A 23,277-nucleotide genomic window follows, 5' to 3' on the forward strand; every position below is an offset into this window, starting at 1 on the left:
CACTGGGCACTGTAGACATTATGTCTGGCTGGTGTGGCCAACCAGTTAATTGGCCAATTCCCCTTCATATGTTCAGATAGGCAGATGCCAAGAGCCAAAGGTAGGACTTGCTCCTGGCCACAAGGGATATAAGGCACAAGGGGGCAGTGTTGAGGCCAGAGTCCATGGTGTCCTCCCTGGAGTTTCACCCTGTGTTGTTACAGAAGGAGAAAGAACACTGTACCAGTGCTTTGCTGTCCACGGTACAGTGAGAAGAGCTACCATTTTGCCAGATTTCCTTTATCTGGATCTTTTGCATTTTGCCAGATTTCCTTTATCTGGATCTTTTGCATTTTGCCAGATTTCCTTTATCTGGATCTTTTGTGCTAAGCCATTTGAAGGTAAGTTGCAAACATTAAGACATTTGATCTCTTAAACTTTGACCAGGATCTCCTAGGGAACAGAAATTTTCCTAAACCAAGTTGCCATATCTTGAGTAAATCAAGAACAATTCCTAATATTCCATATTCAGAACATTCTAAAAAAAAGTCTCAACTATCCTCCCATCCCCCCTCTACACACACTTTTGGTAGTGGTTTTGGTTTTTTTTTTTTTTGGACTCAGAATGCAAATCCATTGCATTTTGAGCAACAGATCTTGTCAAGCATTTACCAGTAGGAGATTTTTGAGGGTTAACTTCTCAAACACAAGCCTAAGCAATTTTTTAAAAAAATATTTTGCTGTCCTGAGATTTGAACTCAGCCTCACACTTGCTAGACAGGCTCTCTAACACTTGAGCCACTCTGCCAGCCTTTTTTTGTTATTGTTGTTGGGTGTTTTTGACATAGTGTCTTGCTTTCCTTTTGCCTGGGTTGGCTTTGAACTGTGTGTGATATCGGCCTCCTGATTAGCTAGGATTAAAGGTGTGATCCACCAGTACCCAGCTAACCCTAAGCAATTCTTGAGAATTTTCCATTTTCATTTATTTTTACAACAATATTGACAAGAATCCTACAAGCCACAAATTGTCCCTTAATTCTTCCCCAATTTTGAAGACTGTGCAAACTCAGCCAGTGAAACCGTAGATACTTGAAAGAGGGGTCTAACTACCTGATGACCCTTATGACAATAAAAACTAACACAGATGCTTCTTGGAAGGGGGGGAGGTAGCTAATTGTTTTCTAGAAATAGTAACATTTGGGGATGTGATAAGTGCTACTCAAAATCTCTCAGTTCTCCTAGATGCAGAATCACCTAGAAAGAACCTGATTACCTGACATGGGTGGCCGGGAATTGCCTGCCACGGTGGGCTTGATGGTTGCCCACCATGAAGTGTCCTACATATTTCCTCACTCTTAGCTGGGGAGCCTCCATAGGAAGAGCTACCAAGTCACTCAGACCACACACAAATCCAGGAATGAAGCCAAGTGTGCAGAGTGGCCATTTTTGTCCCAATGCGCCTCAAGCTCAAAGTCTACGAGAAGCTCTTTCCCGAGCTAGGGGTGCAAGAGTGGCCCATGTTTGCCTAGCATGCACAAGGGCCTGGGTTCCATCCCCAGCATGGGGACCTTTCCTTGAGGCCAAATGCGTCCTCCAGTATAAAAAGTGCCTTCTACCTGGCACTACCCCTGCTGTCTCCCGTGCCACCTCTAGGACCCCTGCTTGGGACCCAGAGCTCCTGACAGTGCTGCAGCACTTTCCACAGGACAGCCTTCTGTGGAAGTGGGATGGCTTGTCATCGCAGGTAGGTCCCATCTGGCCACCCCATCCACCAGACAGGGTGTCAGCAGTAATGGCTCCAGACTATGTTAACACCAGGTCCATGATAATAACAGTAATACGTAGCATATATTATTATCACTGGCCTAATAATACTACAGCAGTAGGTTCTAGACTTCTCCCTGAATCACTTAATTCTCCCATAGTCCCATGGGGCAGGAATAGTAACATACAATATGGCTGGTAATTACCTTAGGAAACACACGGCCTCTCCCACGTGCCCAAGTGTCTCAAAACCCCGAGGAGAGGAGCATCTGAAGGTCTAAGTGCTTGTCATACGGGAACTCACTCACCGTCTTCCTGAATGTGAAACACCCACGACACAGAAACCAGCATTTTCCTCACTTTGAGGCTACGAATGTGAAAGACTCAGAACTCAAGTAACTGGCTGGCCACAGTCACACAGCCAAGGAGTGAGGAGAGCCACTGCCCTCAGGACAGGAGGCCTGTTGCCCTCAGGAAGCAGTGCCCTTTTGCCTCAAGGTGAGTCAAAGCTTCCAGAAGGCCTCCATCCCCAAGGAAGCCTGGGTTTAGAGATTCAGGCTCAGGTCTAGGTTGAGAACCATCGCTCCCTGAAGATGGGCAGTACGAGGGGCCCTGCCCCTCCCTCATCCCAGGAGTAAACAGCCTTGCCTTGGTCTTGGGACAATGGACATGAGTTTCCTTCTTGCTCGGGACATTATTGAGATGTCGCTTAAAGAATGAAATCCATAGTTTTGCAAGCAGCTCAGCCCCATGCTGGCCAAACTCGAGAGTCTTTAAATGTCACAGTCTGTATTCATCTAACTTTTCTATAGGGTGAAACAAATGATTTCAAGGAAAATTCCAAATGTCTCCCGAGAGGCCATGACAGTGTGGGCTCTGCCCCGTCCCTTTTCTCCTCACCCAGTCAGTGGGCAAGCAGTGCAATTTGTTTCTGGAAACATATAGGACAAGCCAGTCCCGGTGTCCTCATTTCTCCTCCTTCCCATTGATGTATCATTACTAGAGTGAAAAAAAAAAAGGGCGTCTGAGGGCTTTTGGAAAAAAAAAAAAAAGGGTGACTACTCAGGACATTTTGTAAAGGGGGAAAATTGGGAAGAAAAGGGGCCCCGTAGGAGGCGGAGGGTGGTGAATGTGGCCTTGTCTGGAGGTTCTTTCAGCCAAAACCTGGTGCTGGCGTTCGTCGTTCAGTTCAAACTGTCACCTTTAGTTCTTGCTGGCTTTTCTGCCCTCGCCCCAGAACCTCAACAGATTGGGGCTTATTTATCTATTCACACTCGGCTGGGGAGGCTCATTAATGGGCATATTAACACCGCCATTCACGGCAGGCCATTGACAAAAGGGGTTCCAGCCACTTGAAGAGGGAAGAGAAAAAAAAAAATCTGTAAAGAGATTATTTTCTCATTCAGGAGCCTCGCTGGTGTGAAAGCTTCCCCGGACCCACTGAGGTCACTTGAAGTCTAAATATGATGCAGAATTGATTGGAAAAGAAATTCCAATCATGCTTTTGCATTTCTTAAAACTCAAGAGTTTGTTGTCGTGGGCTTGGAGGCTTCCTCACTTGCAAATGAGCGCCCTCAAGGGAATCCTTTGGATGGATTGCTATCTTTATGAAGACTATATTCCTCAAACTGTGCCTGTGCCTGGCCATATAAGTAGGTGTCCTTCCTTGTCTTCAGCAGAAGGCTTCCCATCCATTCAGCCAGCATGACGAAGGCAGATGGTGACTGGGCTTCCTGCACCATTAATTTATGTGAGAATGTGTTAACTGTTTTTCAATGGCCAGCGACCCACGGCGGGATGGGAAAGGTCTCTGCCCTGGTGGGGAATGGAAGGATGGAAGTGGCAGCTTGGGGCAGGCAGACATCTCTTTTGTCATCCTTGCCCATAGAACTTGAAAACACATGGGTATGGGCCAAACAACCCAAGTGAGAGTGAGTGGCTTGAGTGTTACCTGGCCGAGGTATCCCTTAATGAAAAGGTTGCAGGACTGATCCAGGTTACAGCACTTGATCCAGATGTGCCCCTTCCACCGAGCAGATGGGTGGATAATACTGTTTGAGAATCATGCTATTATTTTTGTTGTTGAATTTCCAAGCTATAATTTCATAGCAGTTTGCCTGAGGCATTTAAATGGATTTGTTACTCCTGGCTTTCAAGTGATTTGCATACAAGTTTTCCAGGCTGCACTGTGAATAAAAAGTGATTTTTCTAACCACGTGGTACCCAGAGAACATATTTCTGTAAATGTTATGAAGTGTGCAGTGTTAGCGACCCAGGTGTGACTGTACGTCCAAATGCAGGAAAAGCCGATTTCCCAGGTGGGGGGTCTGTTCTCCGGCTCCATCTATCTTCAGGCCTCAGAGGGATTCTAAAGTAGAGTTGGGTTTAGTGACCTTCTGCAAAGAAAAATAATTAAGGTTTTTATCTATATAGTCTTGAACTTAAGTGTGACTGTTCAGGAGCTGGATGAGTGAGGAGGGTGAGAAGTATAATTTAAAGGTAAATTATTCTGAAGACACAGCTTAGTGAAAAGGAAATGGAAACTGGAAACTTTAATCAGTTCTGGCCTGGTGTTTAGTTGAAGAATCAGATTTTGCAGTTGAAGAATCTAAGATTGAGAGGACTCAGAGAGAAGACTTTATTTGATCAAGGTCGTGCAGCTGTTTATTGCAGAGTATTTCAGTCTTTTCTTTTTGTGTGTGTTTTTTTCTTTTTTTGTGTTGGGGATGGATCCAGGGCCATCCTAGCCAAGTGCTGTACCACTGTGCTACATTCCCAGTCGCTCCTTAGCCGCTTTTGAATTTTTTACTAATCCAAATTTATATTATTGCACAATAAATTTTGGCTTCTTCTAAGAAAGCCACATTCAAAGCCAGGGCCAACCAGTGGCTAGCTAGCTGTGTTGCCCTGGGCAAATTACTTAACCTTTCTGATCCTCAGTTTCCTTACCAGAAACCTACAGAACCACTCTGCAGGGTAGCTGTAAGGATTAAGTAAAATCACCTGTCCAACCTCCACAACTATCCATCTTTTTTTTTTCCCTCTCTCTCTCACCTCATTCTATTGTTTAGAAGGACAGAAAAATGCAACTTCGGCCTGCAAACATTTCCAAATTGCTTCCTCTCCACCAAATGCTTCATTCCTATGAAATTTCTCGCTCTGATACCTTGTCGACGTGTTTGAGGGTTTCTTTGCGGGGGAGGGGGGGGAGGGCATTCCGTCATGTGTTTCCTAAGTTGACATAAAACAACGTAACGCAATCACTCTGCAAACCCTGGGCCAGCCTCGCTCGCCAGGAAAGCAGGAGGCGGCGGCGACGCGGGGCTCGGGACCAGGCCTTATTCGGAGGCTCCCGTGGCACCCCCGCCCTTGGCGATCGTGACCGGCCCCTCACCACCCGGGTCGGTGTCTCGCTGCTGCTCCGAGGCGTCGGAGCCGCGCGGGGCTGAGGGGCAGCGGGGGCGCACGGCGCTGATTGGCAGAGCGGGCGCCGCCGTCCAGGAAACGGCTCGGGTTTCAGCGGGGGCGTGACCCGCCGGAGGAGGCGGCGGCGGCGGCGGCGGCGGCGCGGGCGGCGCAGGGAGAGCGCCGGGAGAGCCGAGAGGCGGGCGGCGGGCGCGGTGCTGAGCGGACGCACGGGGGAGCGAGCGATCGAGCGAGCGCGGCCCCCCAGAGCTCGGGCGCCGCGGGCTGCCTGCGCGTACTGGCCCGGCTTGGCGACTCCTCTCCGGGCTGGCGGGTGCCCGGGCCCGAGCTCCGGGGCCCGAGGCTGCAGCTTTGCTGCGCGCTCTGAGCCTTCGCAACTTGCGAACGAAGTTTGGAAGAGGCAACTCCAAGCCCAAGTCCTTTCTTCCTCTCGCTCCCCAATTCCGAGGGCAGCCCGCGGCGTCATGCCCGCGCCCCTCCGTGGGCTGGGGTGTGCGTGAAGCCTCCGAGCCTCTGCGCCGGCCAGGACTCAAGGACCACTCTCTTTTTTGGAGTTTCTTCCCTGAGTTCTTCGCTTGCTCTATCTCGACCCACACCAGGCTCCGGGACGGCACCGATCGCGGAGGAGCGTTGCCATTCAAGGTAATCGCCGTGCCGGACGCCTGGAGGAGCTTAGCCAGCGGGGAAAGTGGGCGCCGTGGGAGCCGGGGACGCAGGGCTCGGGTCTCCCTGCAGAGGCTGTGTGTGGGTGTTTGGCATCGTGGGGGCGCACTCCGTCTTTGCTGTTTGGCTGGATAGGTGATGGGGGAAGTGGTTGCGTGCTGACGGGTGGCGTCTGGGGAGATCTGCCTCTAGCACCCCCATCCAGATGCTGACATCTGCCGCTGCCACCCCTTTCCTGTCAAACTCCAGCGGGCAGTCCTGCCTACTGAGCTCGTTCTTCCAGTCCGGAGTGGGCGCGCGGCAGGGCTTCCTGAGTTGACACAGTCCGCAGACCCGGACTCTGAAGAGGCATCTTTGGGGTGCCCTGCCCCTGGGCTCGGGAAGCTCCTGGCCAGTTCTATGCAGGCCCTGGGTGGGGGTCCTTTCCCCGGGGGGGAGGCTGCTGAGGTGGGGCCGGCGACATCCCCAAAGGGGTAGAGATGGCCGGGGGTGGCACCTTTGGGGGAGGTCCCGGCTCGGGTCCCGGATTTCGGTGCCGGGCTCCCTTTGCCTGCGGTAGCTGTCGGCGCTGGAGGGAGCGCAGCGCGCCTGGGGCTAGGGGGCGAGCTGGACCGACTTTTTGTCTAGTTCGCCTGCCTGCTCTGCCCGCAGCCGCTCCGAGATGTCGAAAGCGCAGACGAGTTCTAACTTGCGCGCTCAGTCTTTCGGCGCCCTCAGTGGCGCTGGCTCTCGGGACGCGAGCGGCTAGGGAGCAGGCGCAGGAGGCCGCCCGGGGGCGACCAGCTTCCGCAGCTCCGCTCCTCCGCTCGCATGCAGCCCGCTGCCCTGCAGACTCTTAGGACCTTGCTTCCCCGCCCCAGTTCAATAAAATCTACCCTTAAAGGCAAAACTGCTTTCAAACTCTGGGCACCCATTATGTGTTTGGTGTGAAATGCTATCAACATTTAAAACTCCATTGTCCCTTTGGTCCCAAATCCCTGTAAATCTTCCACCAGCCTCGACTCATTTTCATCTGAAAAGCCTGTTTAGTTTGAATAGAAAAGCAATCAGGCGCCCCTCTCCCTCTCGCTGGAATGTCAATTAAAATGCAGATTTCTCCGAACTCTTTAGCGCCCCGAGAAGGGGGAGAAAACTGGATATTCCAGGCAGACCTAGGAAAGAAATGCTACAGTCTAGTGGGGTGGCGCTGGCGATGAGCAGCTCCAGAGTACTTAAGGGAGGGATGATGGACTAGGTTAGCTTGTATTTTTTGAGATTTCAATATATTGAGAATTTCTCCCTTCCTTGACCCCTCTTCCTTACTCAGTCCTGGGGAGAAGTAGGAGGCCTTGATAAAGGAAGTAGGTCTGCACTTTGGGTCAGCACCCCACTTTGCCCTGGCACTGTTCTTTCCTGGTGCAGAAACTACCTGGGAACGAAATATCTGGTGAGCTGCTGGAGATGTAGCTCAGCGGTTTACTGTTTGCTTGGTGTGCATGAGGCTCTGGGTTAGACCTCTGAAATGCCTGCTGAGGCAGCCTGGGACCAGAGTCCCTCAGGTGGAAGTCCTTTAGGTGGACACTGTGTTGGCCTGCCTTCTTGGAGGTTGGGGTTCGGGACTGCTGTGCTAAGTAGCTGATCCCAGCACAGGCCTGGAGTGGGGACCACTCACCAGCCAGGCTCTTACCACTGGTCACCGTTTTGGGGGCAGGCTTGGGCTGAGGTGAAAATGGGCTGGCAGGGCGGGAGTGAAGAGCCATCCATCAGAGGGAGGGTGACACTCCTCCCTTCCCCGTGCAGGCTGAGAAGAGAGCTCCCTTTCAGGGGGAAAAATAAACACGCTGGGGCTTTCACTGGGGCTCAGGCTCCAGGAAGGATTATGGTATTGAAGGCAGGAAGCTGGGATTGTGGCCGCCTGCAGCATGCTGGGCCTGTGTTCCCAACACCGAGCCTTGGGACCTAATTATCCTGCCTAGGAGGTCACACCGTACTTTTGTCCACCCTGGTGTGGAGCTGTGCAGACCTGCTGCCTTCGGTCTCCGCCTACCTGAGGTTCGGTCGAGGAGGGGTCTGCTGCAAGGGCCCAGGCTGAAATTGAAGTTTCTGGTGGGAACTGTGGGTGTGAATGAAGGACTTGAGATTCAGCCCAGGGCACCGTCCATCTTTCTTTGCTTAGAGCTAAGGAGGAGAAGCAGCCCTGGGACAAACCTCCTGCTAGGATGTAAGACTATTCACGAAGTTGCCAGAGAAGCCGAAAATTCCCCTGCATTCTGGAAATGCTTAGTAAATCAATGAGAATGTTGTGTTCTGACCTCCCACATGTATGTAGAAATAGATACGGAATTATCTTTTGAGGCTCTTGACTAAAGAAGAGCTGGGGAAGTCTTTGAGCCGTTCGAAAATACAGGGTGTGCACACCTAATTTTCCTGTTTCTGTGTCGTTAGCCGTGACAGTTTCACCTGTGTCTTCTTTAAAGCAGGTTTTTTATAATCTCTAAAAGGCTTCTCTTTGCTTTTTAGTCCTCAGTCAAGGCTAAAAGGAGCAATTTTTAGGATAGAGCTTTGGGGGAAGTCCTGGCAGTGTTAAAATCTTAGGTCATAATTTGAAACATCAAGTCAGCATTTAAAAAAAGCGCAAATACGGAGCTTCTGTATTGAAGCTCTCACCCTTCCTCCAATCTTATATAAAATGGCGTGGGTTCACGTGGATCACAGAATCTAGAGCCCCAAAACTGCTATATCTTTTCCTGCGATTGCTTTAAGCAAATTCTCTAAAGTTTGTGCATTTTGACCCAACGCTTAGTCACTGAGGATACTGAATGAATTTAAATTTACTTGGACGATGTCAGGCTTTCTTGAAAAAATTCTCTTTGCCTTGAATCAAAAGGGTGAAGAGAATAGTGAGTTGAGTGTCCCCTTGTAACTGCTACTTTGGAATTTTAGCCAATAGGTTAGCATATTGAAAGTTACCGAGCCAATCACAGGCCCTGACAACTTACATATCACCATCACTAATAAACTCCTGCATTATTCATCAGAGTTTGCATCTGCTCTGTTTCTTAACCCCCTTGACACAGGTTGACGACATTTATTTAGTGGGCCTGAGCTGCTCTTCAGCCAGTGGAAGGGAATTCAGGCTCTGAATCTCTTTTTGGATTAGCTGCTTTGAATGTACTGCAGGTCTGTTCATTCTTTGTAAATGGCTGTTTGGCGAAAGATTGAAATACACGTCTGCATTTGGAAATGAATCCTGACAAGTGTAAACTGGTAGGAATTTTTCGTAGCCTTCCTGGGATTCTTTTGATTTTGCTGGTCTCCTTTCTCCTGAGAACTACAGCAAGGGGGAAACAAACACACTGCCTCTTTCCAGCCCAGCAGAAACCCCAGTCTGTAAGCAGACGCCTCCACCGGTCAGCTTCCTGAAGCCCAGCTGGACGAAGAGAAGTTAACGGGGCTGGTTGTGCCAATCTGAACATTTTTGACTGGCTTTTGCAGTTGTCCTTGAAACTAAGGTCAGGTTGCTTCTGCTTTTTTGAGGACGGAAGAGGCGATAGTGGATAGAAGCACACTGAGATGGCTGTACCTACTGGTCTACGGTTTTAGCTCAGTGCTTCCTAAAAGTACGCTTTTTAAAAGATTAGCCTTGTGGGCTGGTCTGGTGGGAGCACCTAGTGAGGATGGAAGGCTTTTGTGGGCGATGAGAAAGAGCTAACCCTGCCCGTTTGGGAGGCTGAGGCACGCATCTGTCCCATTTGGCTTTGAGCTGGCGTGGGGAGGATGGCGCTGACTGGCTGAATCTCTCTTGCAGCAGCGGCAGTAGCATCCCGAGTCCAGCAGCCCCCAGCCCAGCCGCTACCGCAGCACCCTGGCCCCCGAGCCCCCTGTGGGCTGAAGGCGTGGCAAGGCAGCACATGCTCCTAGAGGAAGTGTGCAGATGGGATTAACGTCCACATGGAGATATGGAAGAGGACCGGGCATTGGCACTGGAGCCATGGTCTGCTGGGGTCACTTCATCTGCCTGGTTGTGGTCACCATGGCAACGGTGTCCCTGGCCCGGCCCCCCTTCAGTTTAGTTGAGGAAACCACGTTAGAGCCGGAAGGTAAGTTCCTTCATTTCACTTTCAAGAGTACCAAGTTTGTTTCTGGGATTTTGTCTGAGGGAGTGGCACTTAATGGGAAGGCCTGTTTCTGAGTGAGCTGCCCGGGTATTGTGGTAAGAAAAGGGGGTCTTTCAGCTCCCTCCTGCCCCCCAAGACAGAGCTTATGAGAGAAGGTTCTTTGCTGTCAGGCAGCAAGCAGAGTGGTATAGTTTTTTTGGTTTTAGAGTGTGTGTATCTCTGTGCTGGGTGAAGGAGGCTGGGGCAGTTTTCCTTGAGCCAGTGCCCAGGAGAGCTGTGGAGGGGACATGCTTTAGCACAGTGACAGTCATCTATGGCCTCCTGTAGGATTTTGCTCCCCTGGTAAAGAATTGCTATTTTCTGACAAAAGGAACCTCTGAGGGAAACTGCTAGCATCTGAAATGCTGACGTTTTATTTTCATTGTTGAAAGAGAAAAGCAGGCTCTGAAGTTCAGCCCAGGGAGCCTGGTTGTAGTAGACTTTTTCTAAGCCATTGTAATTCAAAATACTTGAGCAGGGCGTCACAGAGTGGCAGATTCTATTTTAGGGAGTCTTGAAAGGAGATATACCAAGGGGTCTCCCTGATCTGAGGACGTCAGAGCTCGCAGGGTACACATGGCTGTTTTGTCTTTGGAGACTTCATTGCAAAGATGGAAGGCCAGCAGTGAGGATGACACCAGGCTGAAATGAAGCACGCCACTGGGCAGATCTGGCATCTGTCTCTCAGGTCCTTTGGAGACACTTTCTTTAGCCAAGTCTCCACTTGGTGCAGCATTAAAATCTGTCATCGGTAGGGAATATGCGTAGCCGAGTTAGTTTTCCAGTGGTAATCCGAGCATAAAATGGTAGATCCCAGCACTCATCACCAGTTAATGAACCTGTTTGCTGAGGGCCCACCTGGTGCCGGCTGGGCTTTGGAGCCTGCTGTGGTCCTGAGAGCCGGACCAGCCGAGCTACTGTGGAATGTATTGGCCTCCCGGTAGGGAGGTATAGTTGGGTCCCCTCAGAACGGTAGGCTGGGAGGGGACAGAAAGCCCAGCCTCCTTAGCCAAGGAGGGCTGCACCCCCATCCAAGATGAGAGTCTGAGAGACGAGGCCCCAGTAAGATCCACCGAGGCACCTTGTCACCTGAAGCCTGTGAGTGAGACTGGGGAGCTTTTTGGACACACAGAGACATGGCGCCTTTAGAATTAGCAGGTGTGACATCATGGTGCCTACTGTGTCTTAGAATAGAGAACCTGGCAGGAGTTTGTGTCTGAGGCTTGTTCAGACTGCACCTCCAGACCCATTTTGGATCTGCCTCTTTGTGACTTGTGCTGTGACATCAGACCGAATGTAATTTGCAGTGGTGATGCATTTTTAAAGGGCTTAATGTGAGGGGAAAGGTTTCTGGTTTCTCAAAGTCATGCCTATACTTATTTAATTTTGCTAATAATTAAAATGGATGTTCCCCTAATTACTGCTTTTCCCCTGAGTATGGCGCTCGGCACAACTAAAGAAGCTGAGCTGGGATTTCCAGGTTAGGAAAAAAACTGTCATTTTTCATTTGGATTTTCAGGGCAGTGTTATTGTGAGTTTATTTCAACATAAAGTGTAAAATGGTCCTGGAGGATTTCTTTTACTGCTTTTAATTATTGGAGGAAGTTTAAAATATGTGTGTATGTGCAGGGAGAGACAGGTGAGGTAGAGAAGGAAGAACAGTGGGAAGGGATGGAGTCCCCCAAATGGCTCTTTGTGTGGAATTGGTCCCCAACAATGTGAGCATTGTTGAAAGCAGATCCTGCTGGCTGGGGACCTGTGGATGCATGCCGGGGTCAGGGAGGAGGGCCACCAAGTCCCTGAAATCCTAAATTATTTATTCTGGTGTCCTTTTTGTGTACTTTTCTGGGTTCAGAATTTCCTTGAGCTTTGCATCGAGAGTTGTGAGACAGTAAGAAAAAGATAATGGTTTAGGGGAAGATACGAAGCCCCATGAAGGGGTGGCTCTGGAAAAGCAGAGCCCCTGCACCTCAGTTTCCTTTTCTGTTATTTGAAGGTTGAGGGTGATCTTTAGGGTCTCTTTATCAGTTTTTTTTTTTTTGGGGGGGTTGTCTCCCTTGAAAGGTGGTTGGATTTCACTTTGACCTGGACATAAAATGCAGGTAGCTTAGCGCCTGGCATCAGTGTGGTCATTACTGTCATCCCTGTCCTCAGTCCCTTGGGCTGGCTGTGCCAGTTGCCACAGTGTTGAGAAAAAGACACTTGAAGAAAAGTTGCTCTTGGAAGGAGGATGCAGCCTTGCCTGTTCTCTGTATGGTCCATTTTTCCTTTGTCCGTTAGCCCAGCATTGTTATCAGATTTGAGCCTTAAGACCAGTTTATTTGCTGAGTTTTCCTTTGTATTAGAGGTAATCAAAATACAGGTGAGAAAGGAGTTTTCAATACCTTTATGCCAGCTAGAGCAGTTTCAGGTGAGGCCCTGGTGCTGCCAAATTGGAGTTTATAGGTAAATGTGTACCTGTGTCTGTCCATCTGTTTGTCCTCCACAGTGTAACTATAGCTTTGCCAACAGTAAGGTCAGCTTTAATCGTCTAAAGCCTTTTCTTGGAAAACTTTGGGTTGCTAATTTGGAAGTACTGTTTAGATGATGGGGATTGGACCAGAGGAAAAAGTCATCACGAGGTTCTTGGAAGGAGCCTGGGCACTGGAGGACCCTTTCTGGGGAAGGTTACATCCAGTTGTCTTGACTCTGTACAAAATCATATCACATGTCATCATATCAGATCCTACCATATGTGTGTCTTCTGGACACTGGTACAAGTGGAAACAGTGGGGTTGGGTCTACTCAGTTGACCTAAGAAGAAGAAAACAATCTCTGGAAGATCTTAGCTAATTAAAACGATATTTCCAATTGGTCATTTGCTGTTGTAGGAAAAGCTGAAGGACGTAAATATAATTATTGATTGAGAGGGGGCTAGACCTCAACACCAAGTACCATTTCATTGAGGTTCTGAATGTTTGGAGTATAGTCAAACTTGATTAGGAGAGGAGGCAACTCTTACTTTCAAATTCTTTCTGATGTTGTCACCTACTCTGGTTAATTAAGTCACTGTTGACATTAACAGAATCTTTGTTTACACCAGCCCAGTAGGAGCTAAAATAAAAGGGCTTTCCAACCCCAAACCCTTAATTACTTTCCCACTTCACAAAGTGTGACTCTGAAAAGCAGCAACCTGGAAATAAAAAGTACTTTTTTTTTTAATCTGTTGTATTGGGGGCTTCACTGTTTTTTTTTTTTTTTTTTTAGCAGTCTTCTGGGGAGATGGGTGATGCCATCCTGGACCAATGGGAATTGGTCCAGAGTTCAAAAGCAGAGAACTTGAGCATTGGGTTTGCATGAAGACATCCCCAAGATTTTTCCAGTGCGGTTTGAGTCCTTTGTTAGAAAGTATTGTAAATGCTATCATAGCAGGCATCCACAGTTAATTTCAAGTTAAAAGAAGAGAAAAGAAAGAATATATCTGCATACCAAGAGTGAACGATTCAGAATAATCTTCTGTTTTGCATTAGCTAACATCTTTGTTCTTCAATATGAGTGTTAATATTTAAGAGTTGACTGTAACTTGATAGTTAGCTTAGGAACAAGGACTTATTCTTGGTCAATTAAACCAAATGTAGGCTTATGCAGTTAAATACACAATGAAGTACACATTCTTTATTAGTATATAAAGTGTTTCACAATTCACAGACACAGAGCTGTGCTTAATATTACTTCTAGAGCAAAAACCTGGCAAGCATGGAGAATTGCTATTTGTGAATATTTCTCCACTGGCTCCTGATCCAAATTTGAGATGTGTATGTTTTTCCCTATTATTTTCACCATTTAAAAGACTGAACACCTTCTTATGCAAAAGGCCCCCACCAGCCCAGATCTGGAGACTTTCCTATTTTTTTCAGTCCCAGCTGAGGGTGAGAATTCAAATAACCAGAACAATCCAACAGGAGATGTTTCTAATATCAGCCTTAATGAATAATTACACGGTCATGAAATAGCTGGAGTAGTGTTTAAACAGGAAGACTTTGTTTAATGTTCACATTCTCAATAAAGTGTGAGCAGTAGTCTTCTGCTTGCAGACTGTTGTTTGTTTGGCTGTATACTTAGCAAGGGTGATTGTTAGAAGGCTAGTTTTTCCATTTCTGCTTAAGAAGAAAACATGGGAAGTCATTTTTGGGGTGCCTACACATTACGCACGGCAGGACATACAGCCGGAACTGCTTTCTACTGCACAGATTAATGCTTTAGTGGGGTGCCTTGTCTTGGTAGGCAGTTCAGAAATTATTTGGGGGGCAGTTTGCAGACTGTTCTATAAGTCTGGTCCAGTGGGTTGTTTGTGGCTCTGCAGATATCCACAGCCAGTATTTATTTATTTCCTTGAGAGATGACTTGAGCCCTGACATTTGTGGGCTCTTTATCCTTTTGCTATATCCCAGGTAAGACTGAGAGGGGGCACTACTTTTTTGGCTCTTCTGGCATGGAAAGTCTTGGTGTTGCCCATCATGCAAACCCTTGCTGGCTTGCTGCTTTAGTGAAGTTTCTTTCAACTGATAGTGAAGGTGTTGAAGGCTATGTGTGACTGACCAGTGAGCCTGGCCTGGTTTGAGGGCTGAAAGTATAGCCTTAACTGAAGAGGTGGCTTTTGAGCACTTAGCTCCAGTACCGCAATGGCTTTGTTAAGGAGGAGCAAACCTTAAGAGCCCCGTTTGGACTAGTTAGAGGCTCTTGAACTTGACTTTTAAAGTTATATATCATTTGAATTCTGTTTTGAGAAAATAATTACCTTTACAAGTCCTCCATAAACTACCCACTTCTTCCTGCTGTAACCCATATAGACCTGAAGTAACCCAGCCAAGTTACAGTTTTGGGTTTGGATTAGGGACTGTGAGAAGATAAAGAAGAGAAGTTCTTTTAAGGAAAAGTGTGTTTGGACAAGCTGCTGGGTGCTTCACTTTGGTGGCCCTTCATGTCTTGGAGGTATCTTCTTTTGAAACTAACAAAGGTCCCATTTTTTATACATTCTTCTTTCCTTGCTCTGATCATTTCTATTGCTATCACTTTTTAGGTCATAATAGAATATCCAAGATTGTAGCCCTGTCAGTGGAGGTCATAGGTGTTTGGTGGCCTTATTTTATCTAACTTTAAGCCCTTTACCATTTATATATTTCCCCTAAAAATGTATTTAATCATGAGAACAAACCATGGTCATCCTTGAAGGGTATGTGTCAATAGGCATGTTCTAGATTGGCAATAATTTTAGTTTTGGAAAATGTGCACTATTGATGGAGTGTGAAGATGTTGGATGTGTTAGTTGTCCCACCTTGGATTACTGTTAAGTAATTCCACCCCAGTGTGGACTTTTGCCACACCTTGAGAATAAAGCATTTCTGATTCTTTTTGACTGGACTGAGTTAGGGAACTAAGCTGTGGCATACTCTTTCCTTTAACCTCTTGTCCAACGAAAGAGTTGTAAATTCCAAGTCATTGCTGAATGGAATGTACACACACAGAACTTCAGGTTATGGTGAATTTGTTTTATGAGGAAGTTAAAAATAGCTCAGAAGGAAAATGCTGATAGATTCAGAAATGAGAACCAGTGGTGTATTTGTGTAATTTATGTAGTACCTTTCTTTGAACCAACTGAGTTCTAAGCTGTAACAATTAATAAAGTCTGCATACATTGTCATGGTTGTTTTCTAACCCCAGAGCTACTGTATTACTACACAGACCTGTTTTACACATGACACTTTACTACTAAGTGTTTTTTTTTTTCCCTACATGTGACCATTTGTAATGTTTTACAAGTGTCCAAACATTAAAGAAGGCAAACTCTGTGTGCTTGAGGGACTGGGGGAGGTATCAGTGAATGTGGAGAGCTCATAGAACTCCCTTCCAGGTCGCATTACCAGTTGGCAGTGGGATTACACTGAAGTCCTGTGGCTGCCTTCAGGGAGCCTCCTTCCTGTCCTGCCCTAAGCCTTTGGATTTCTGCTGAGACAAGTTGCTTTCTTAGCTTGCTGCAGCAGGCACGCTATTGAATATATATCCTAGATGTTATAAACGTTTCAAATTTAAAACCACCCAAATCCTTAAAAAGATCAAGAATTCTCCAGATAATGAATCTAAATTCTGTAGCTGACGTTTCAAAAGATAGAAATGAATAAAGTTATTTTGAATGGTATATGACATGCGTTCTGGAGACATGAATTCACAGAGGGAACTTGACCTTGGGAGCTGGGTGTGAATGTCTGCACTATCTATTTGGTGCTGTGACCTCAAACAAATGAGGTAACCTCTCTGAGCTTCAAGGATAATACCTATCTGGGAGGGTGGATGTGCAGATTAAATGCAAATGATATGCAGAGACCCTCTAGTTCCTGGCCCAGGTTAGATGCTCAATAATTACTGGATTCTTGCCTACGCTACCCCACCGCCTTGTCAAAGTAAATTGAAAGCCAGTATTTCAAGATGCTTACCCTACAATATGCAATGATAAATCTTCTGATAGAGACATTTACATTAAATAGAAAACAGCTGTAGGCCTTAAGCCCTGGATTTGTCCCTTCTTCCCCCCACCTTTAGTACTGGGGACTGAACCCACTGAGCCATGTGCCCAGCCCTTTTCATTACCTTGGTAATTGAAAGTCCCATGGATTTTAGAACTGTGATTGTCTCGCTGCTTGTAGTCCAAATGGTTCAGAGTTGACACATTTTTCCTTCCTTGTTGACAAAAGTCAATTGCAGCCATGCAATAAACAGTGGGAACATAATCTCTTTTGGCAAAAGAGTTGTCTGTTTGAGGTTTCCAAAGGGTGACGTAAGCCCCATGTAGAATGGGGCAGAGGAGGTTATGGGATTGGTTGGGATGGGGATAGTATGCTTCGCTTCCATTCAGGCTAGGGAGGGGAGCCACCTAGCATCTTGTGATTGTCCTTGCCTTATTTTCCTGAAAGGACTTCCTCCATCAGCCTGTTGGGGGTTCCTTGTGTTTAGGTAACTGGCCTTCCCGTCTGCATGGAAGCCAGCCCAAGATGTGATGGGTTCCGTGGTTATGAGAGAGCTGGGCAGTCATTTGCACCAGTGGTTTGCCCCAGTGGGGGTTACTTGATGGGACAGGTTGAGGTCATGGTCCTTTAGCCTCTTTCTTGATAATTATGATTATTGTAAGACTGATGAGGTCATGTTCTTTAGCCCATTCCTTGAGATAAGGACGCTGATGATGGAGAGGACGATAACTAGAACCTTTTATTGAGTGCCTGCCATGTGTTGGCTGCTGGGTACGAGGCACTTTGACATATTATACTTCTCCTCCTAATAATCCAGACCCCAGTTCCTCCTATTTCCATTTTATGAATAAGATGACTGAGACTCAGAGGTGAAGTGATGTACTGAAGCCTTCGCGGACAGTGAGCTTGCACTCAGGCCTTTGAGTGAAGTGATGGGTGCTGGGTAGAATTTGCAGCTGACTCTTCTTTCCTGAACTGGAAGATCTTTTCTGGAATATTGTGGTGGCTCTCTCATTCTTTCCTAAATCTGTCATTCATCTACTAAACTTTGAAAGGATGCTGGCTGTTGGTTGATTCTGCTGCATTCTCACCTATCCACACCTATTCCCCTGAAGTCATTTGAAGAAAAGTCTCAGGCAATAAAAATAATTACCACTTTGAGGATCTTCTAGAATGGCATTTGATGGTATGTAGCTTATTGGTCAGAAACCAGTGCTCTTTGCTGTCCAGGAAGACCAGTGATAGACTGCATGGGACTCTTATTCGTGACCCAGGCTGAGTCACATGGCTGGAGTTCAGGACTAGATTTTGCCCATCAGCTCCTAAGATACCCCCACATCTTCCTTGCTCGTCCCAGGTACCTCTGGTGGTTTGCCCTGGATCCTACTGTACATTAGTCTTTTCTGGTTGCTACTTTGCTATGTCAAGCTTTTCCCCCCACCATTTCTGATTTGCGATTGGGTGGGAAATTAAGGCCCACCTTGTCAGAGCCCTGAACCTGGGACTCCTACAACTTGTGGTTATGGAAATGGCAAGAACCAAAGTCCTTCTATCATCACTTCCTGGCAGAGGTTAGACATAGAGAATGGGAGCTCCACCATCTATCCACCCTCCCCCATCCAAAGGAAAAAGAAATCAATGAAAAGAAGAAAAATGAGACACCTACTCCATCTTCAGCCTTGGCCAAGAAAGGGGTCTCCAGGGGACAGGAGGCCAGGGAATGTAACCCATTTTTTAAGTAAGCAAAACTCAGTTTGGTGGAACAACAAAACCCACAAAAACAAAATACTGAACTCTGATTGAACCCAGCTTGATATGGAGGTGAGTGGAGGCTGGCTTAGTGAGAACTTTGCACTGTCACTTGTCCAGTGAATGGGGATACCTGGGGCCTGCAAGCAGGAAGAAGTGAGGGTTTAGTGTTGGAGGGAAGTGTAGAATTCTTGATCAGAAGGAGCCACAGCCAGCTTCCCCTTTTAACTGTGGAGCTCTGGTGTAATGGCAGCTTTCAGAGCTTGGCAAAGGCCAGATTGTTTACACATGCTTTTTAGGTTGATGGTAATTGCTGCGGCATCTTTTGAGTTTATTCATGTGTTCCCCAAATTGTTTTTTGAGACCCTATTGTGTGCCAGGTTCTGTGGAGATAGGATGGCAAGCAGAAAACAACTTCAGGTCCTGTCCAATGGGATGTCAAATAATGACACCAGGGATTACTTTCAGTCTAAGATGAAGGTGAAGTGTGGGAAAAGCCTGGCATGTCTCAAAGAGATCTAGGGAACCATAAGAAGCTGGAGTGAGACAAGGCTGGAGGCTTTGTGCACCAGGAGGAGGATTTTTGGGGGACTTGGCTCTGCAGCTTCTGAGGGTGGTCTTCAGGAAGTGGGCACCCACCCTGATTCTCCAGCACACCCACCTGCCTGGGCACAACTCACTACTAGCTGTCCCCCATCCCCAGGTTGCCTCCTGTCCAGCTCGATGACTGTCCAGGTCTCTCCGCTATCCATTGCTAGCTTCACCTGTTGGTGGAGGTGGACCAGAAGCTGTCTGGTGAAAGTGTGTAGCTGGCTTTAGAGGCTGCCACACCTTTGTTCCAGAAAGGTGCCCACCCTCGGAGGTGTGGTTGGTGAGGAGATGAGGCCACACTGGTCATCTTGGCCTGTTGCTTGATACCTGTTTTCTGGCATGTCCTTCCTCTGTTGGTGTAGTTTTTTTTTTTTTTTTTCCAGGCCATTGTTGGAGGCAGGGAGATGATGAGGGCTGGGTAGCCAGGGGAGCCCTGCCAGGCCTAGGCAGGGTTGTGATTCTGCTCCTTCCTGGCCTGGGACACCACCTGGGAAGATGGTTGGGAGCCTCACCCAGTCCCTCCCAGATCCAGCATGTTTTGGGTTTTGAAAAAGATTCTGGTAAGAGGTAGGGACTCTCAGATTTGTTTTCTGAAAGTTTTTACCTCCATGCAAATATGTGGTGTAGGGCAAAGGAGAGAGGTTAACCTTGTTGGTGCCATCTTAATTTGGAACTTCCCAAATTCGCCAGGGTTTCAGCCCTTTGGGACCCAGAGGGAGAGTTTTGTGTTCTCTGCAAAACACTGGAGAAAGTGATCTGTGGCTCCACCCTGCCCTTCCAGTTTCTGTGGTGCAAAACCAGCTGGAACTTTGTGTCATTCAGTCCTCCTCTGTCCCTCTCAAAAGTGACTTTGGAGGAACCCCTGTGTGAGGTCATTCCCACCCAGCTGCTTGCTGAGGATTCCTTGGGTTAAGAGTCCCCTTCTCAGCCACCTCACTGACCTGGTGGCCTGGCCCTGGCCCGAGTTAGCTGAGCCCCTGCAGCAGGATCAAACCCATTCAAATGAGGACAGCCATCTGTTTCCCAGTCCCCAGCTGCTGCCCCTTCATTTGCAAATGGTTGGGATGCTGCTGAGGTGACTGGTCAGGGACACATCTGCAGCCTTTGAATGAGTGTTGAAACTGGGGTCCCGCTGAGAGAAGGCCAAGCCCTTTAAATAAACTTGCTGAACAATACCCCCAAAAGGTCCAGAGCTGAAGATGCTGGAGCAGCCCTGCCCTCGTGGAATAGCTCTTAACCCTGCCCCCTTCCCTTTTTTTCCCTTTTCTTTTGTAGCTGGATCACTTTTAGAGTATTATGTTAGAAAGTTCTTACCCAGGAGAGCCTGCTCTGTGAAGAAGGAAAATGTCACATAGGATTTGGACATTGATCTGCCCTTTAAGGGACTTAGAGGGCAAATGTCTCCACTTGGGTACGCACACCATTATTGAATATTTAGCTCAGTGTTGGGAGGCAAGCCAATCCCAGCTGCTGCTTCTGGGAGCCACAGGTAACAGTGAGTGTGGAGAGGTGACTGGACCTGAAAACTGGCTTCTGGAATGGGGTAAGGCCGCCTGCCTGGGGCTTCTCTCTGGAATACAGACCAGTTACCTCCAGTTGCTATAAAGCAGGCTGGGCTGTGTGAGGCATGATTCTTGGGTCTTTTGCTCATGGTTTTGTGTTTGAGGGCTTATTCCCAGCATGCTGTTGGTTGTAATAAGTTGTTCAAACTCTGAGCTTGCTGAGGTCCTCCCCTCCAGGAATTCTGTGGGTGCATTTCGGTGTCCACACAGAAATTTTGGGCCCTCTCAGGTGTAGATGAATAGTAGGTACTACGCCACAGGCCTCTTGCCTTGTTTAATCAATCAAGCAGGTGTCATACACAGGTGTTGATAATCTTCAGATGTTTAGTTCCTTTTTTGGGTGGGGCAGCATTAGGGTTTGAACTCAGGTCCTCATGCTTGCCAGCAGACGCTCTACCACTTGAACCACTCTGCAAGACCCTTTTTGTGTTGAGTATTTTCAAAATAGAGTCTCACAAAATATTTGCCTGGGCTAACCTTGAACCTCCATCCTCGATCCTCCTGATCTTTGCCTCCTGATTACAGGGGAATGCAAGTTGAGGTACTCACTGCTGGATAAAGCAGTCTGCTGACCCTCTTGAGTCCATCTCGTTGTGCCTAGGGTTTGCCCCATCCCCACCCCAGTGCAGAGCTGCAGGCAGGGGACCAGCAGTGTGGCTTCTCAAGTGTGCCTCTCACTTCAAGGTTTGTCCTTGTGCTGACCTTGACCAGTTGCTGGTAAGCTTGGTGGTATCTCTGTCCTATAAATGCTACCCTAAGGCTCAGCAGGTGAAGAAGGGCTGCCCTATCCGCAGAGGCAGGTTCCAAGACCTGGAACGTTGTGTCCTTTGACTGGCAGTTTTAGCCTCACCTGGGAACCTAGGGGGACCGTAGGGTCTCAGCCCCCAGCCCAGGCCTATGGACCCAGGGCCATGGAAGGTGGTCTTTGTGCACAGTGAAGTCTGAGAAGCCTTTCATTGATTCCTCCTCAGGAACCCTTCAGATGGGCATTGGGTGGATGGGGTGGAAGTGGGAGGCAGACTGTGTTTGGCAGTTACACATACTACATGGATAAGCATGGTGTCTTAAGGATGGGAACAATGCAGTCTGCCTTAATAGGAATCAGAGGAAGTCTTACAGAGGAGATATTTGAGCTGGGCTTTGAAGGATGAATAGGGGTCTGCCAGGCAGGGAAGCAGGATGTGCTCTTTTGAACAGGCAAGCCACTCTGTGAGGGAGAGAAGAGGGATGAACATTCATTTTCTGGGGCCACACCTCAGGAAGGCCACTCATGACCTTAAGATTGTGTCACTATGGGTGGGACATGTCCTGTTCACCCCTTCTTCTCTTTGGGAGCTGCTACATGCCCTTCCTGATGGAGTGATGCAGGGAGAACCAACCTGGTCCTTCGATTGCCAGCAGGCATGGTTTCCCAGTGGCCTTTGTGTGCAGGGCCAGCTTTGGATGGCAAGGTTTCCAGAACAGTGTGTCCTGAGGAGCACTGTAGACCGTAGGAGGCACCTGCTTTCTCTGCAAGTGTTTTCATGAGTCAGGAGGCCAGACACAGTCTCCTATTGTGCTTCCAAGCAGGGAGCACAGGGCACTTTGACATAACTTGTAGTGCCAGTTTCTACTTCCTGGGTGACATGGAATCTAATGGCCTATCTGTTTGGGCCATGCTTTCTGAAAAATGGTTCCATTTTTCAGTTCTTGTTCAAGCACAGCAGCCAATATCAGGGATTTTTTTTTTTTTTTTTTTTTTGCAGACTGTATTGATTTGGTACTCACGCATTGATGGTCCAGTAGGGATTTCACTCTCATGAATGCCAGAGTCGAATGTGTGTCATGTGACTGGGGGGGGGCACCATGTCTTTGTGCTTCAAACACTGTCATTAGCTGCCTACACCATCAGGACTGGGAGGGAGAGAGGGTGCAGGCAGAATAGGGGGTAAGGCTCCCCCCGTGTGTCCAAATATTGAGTGATCTGGTTACTCACTCCTTGGTGAGTGTATTCTTAGGTCCTTGCTCTTTCTACATTTTTATTTTCTCCTGGGCCTTAGCATAATTTCTTTCAAACGTGGAGGAGCTATTCACTCGTTTCTCAAAGACAGACTGAAATTATGCGGGGTGTGCCTAAATACACAGTTTTTTAATGGTTACCATATTGGAAACATTAGCCATCAGCAATTGTGTGGCCTGGGAGCCAGCCCAGAGTTTCTGGGGCTGTCGGACTACTGCCGCAGAGGTAGCTATTAGAGGTTAAGACACCCCTGTGACGCCAGCATAGGGTGGATGTGTGCAGACCTGACTCGTGTCTGCAGGATGCCCCGACAATTGGTTGGGAGGAGAAAGCCTCCCAGCCTGTGCTTACTAGTTCTCAGTCCCTGACTGCTTCTCTCCCCCACACCGCCCCCATCTTCATTTTAACCTCTGCAGGATATTTGTCCCCTCCCCCACTTTAAGAACAAGTTTTCCCTGTGCCTTATAAGGCCTCTTTTGATGTCAGGATTTCCGTTTTCCTACAAGTCGGATCTTGTAAAGAGGAAGCTTTGAAGGTGTCCAGAGCTGAAGCAGCTCACTCAGTGAGCGCCATCTTCGTGTCTGTGTGCTCAGTCCCCATGCCAGGCCATCCAAGGCCCTTTTTACTGACTCCATCCAGGGACCCCACTGCCTTAGTGTCTTTCTTTAAGTTCTGGTGCCAACTCCACCACGACCATGCTGTAGAAAAGTGGAGGCTATGCTCCCCCAAAGCTCTGATCTCATTAGCTGTCATGAGTTTCTAGAAAGCTAGGGTGATGTGCTTGTGCTGTCTGTCTGTCTGTCTGGACTCCCTTGATTCGCAGTGTGATTAATACTTGGAGTGCTGCATGTGAGGCCTTCTGTGACAGAGAGTTGGGTAGTGGCCAGTGAACACGTCTTGGCAGGACC

General features: G+C 47.9%; 1 protein-coding gene across 17 annotated transcripts in view; it reads left to right on the forward strand.

The window, feature by feature from the left end:
- Window positions 1–5,341: 5,341 nt before the first annotated feature.
- The window catches only part of Fgfr2 (fibroblast growth factor receptor 2), a 99,992-nt gene continuing 82,056 nt past the window's right edge, over window positions 5,342–23,277 (forward strand). For 12 of the 17 annotated variants that reach the window (XM_074078177.1, XM_020171786.2, XM_074078180.1 and 9 more), the window contains exons 1-2: window positions 5,343–5,811; window positions 9,620–9,911. In XM_074078177.1, coding sequence (XP_073934278.1) covers window positions 9,746–9,911 — 166 coding nt within the window. In that variant the 5' untranslated portion in view covers window positions 5,343–5,811; window positions 9,620–9,745. Of the gene's footprint in view, window positions 5,812–6,467; window positions 9,079–9,119; window positions 9,324–9,619; window positions 9,912–23,277 lie in introns of those variants that run through there. The other 5 variants (XM_074078183.1, XM_074078179.1, XM_074078178.1 and 2 more) reach the window with 5 other exon arrangements.

Source organism: Castor canadensis, chromosome 7 (assembly GCF_047511655.1).
Source record: "Castor canadensis chromosome 7, mCasCan1.hap1v2, whole genome shotgun sequence".
Taxonomy (NCBI): Eukaryota; Metazoa; Chordata; class Mammalia; order Rodentia; family Castoridae; genus Castor; species Castor canadensis.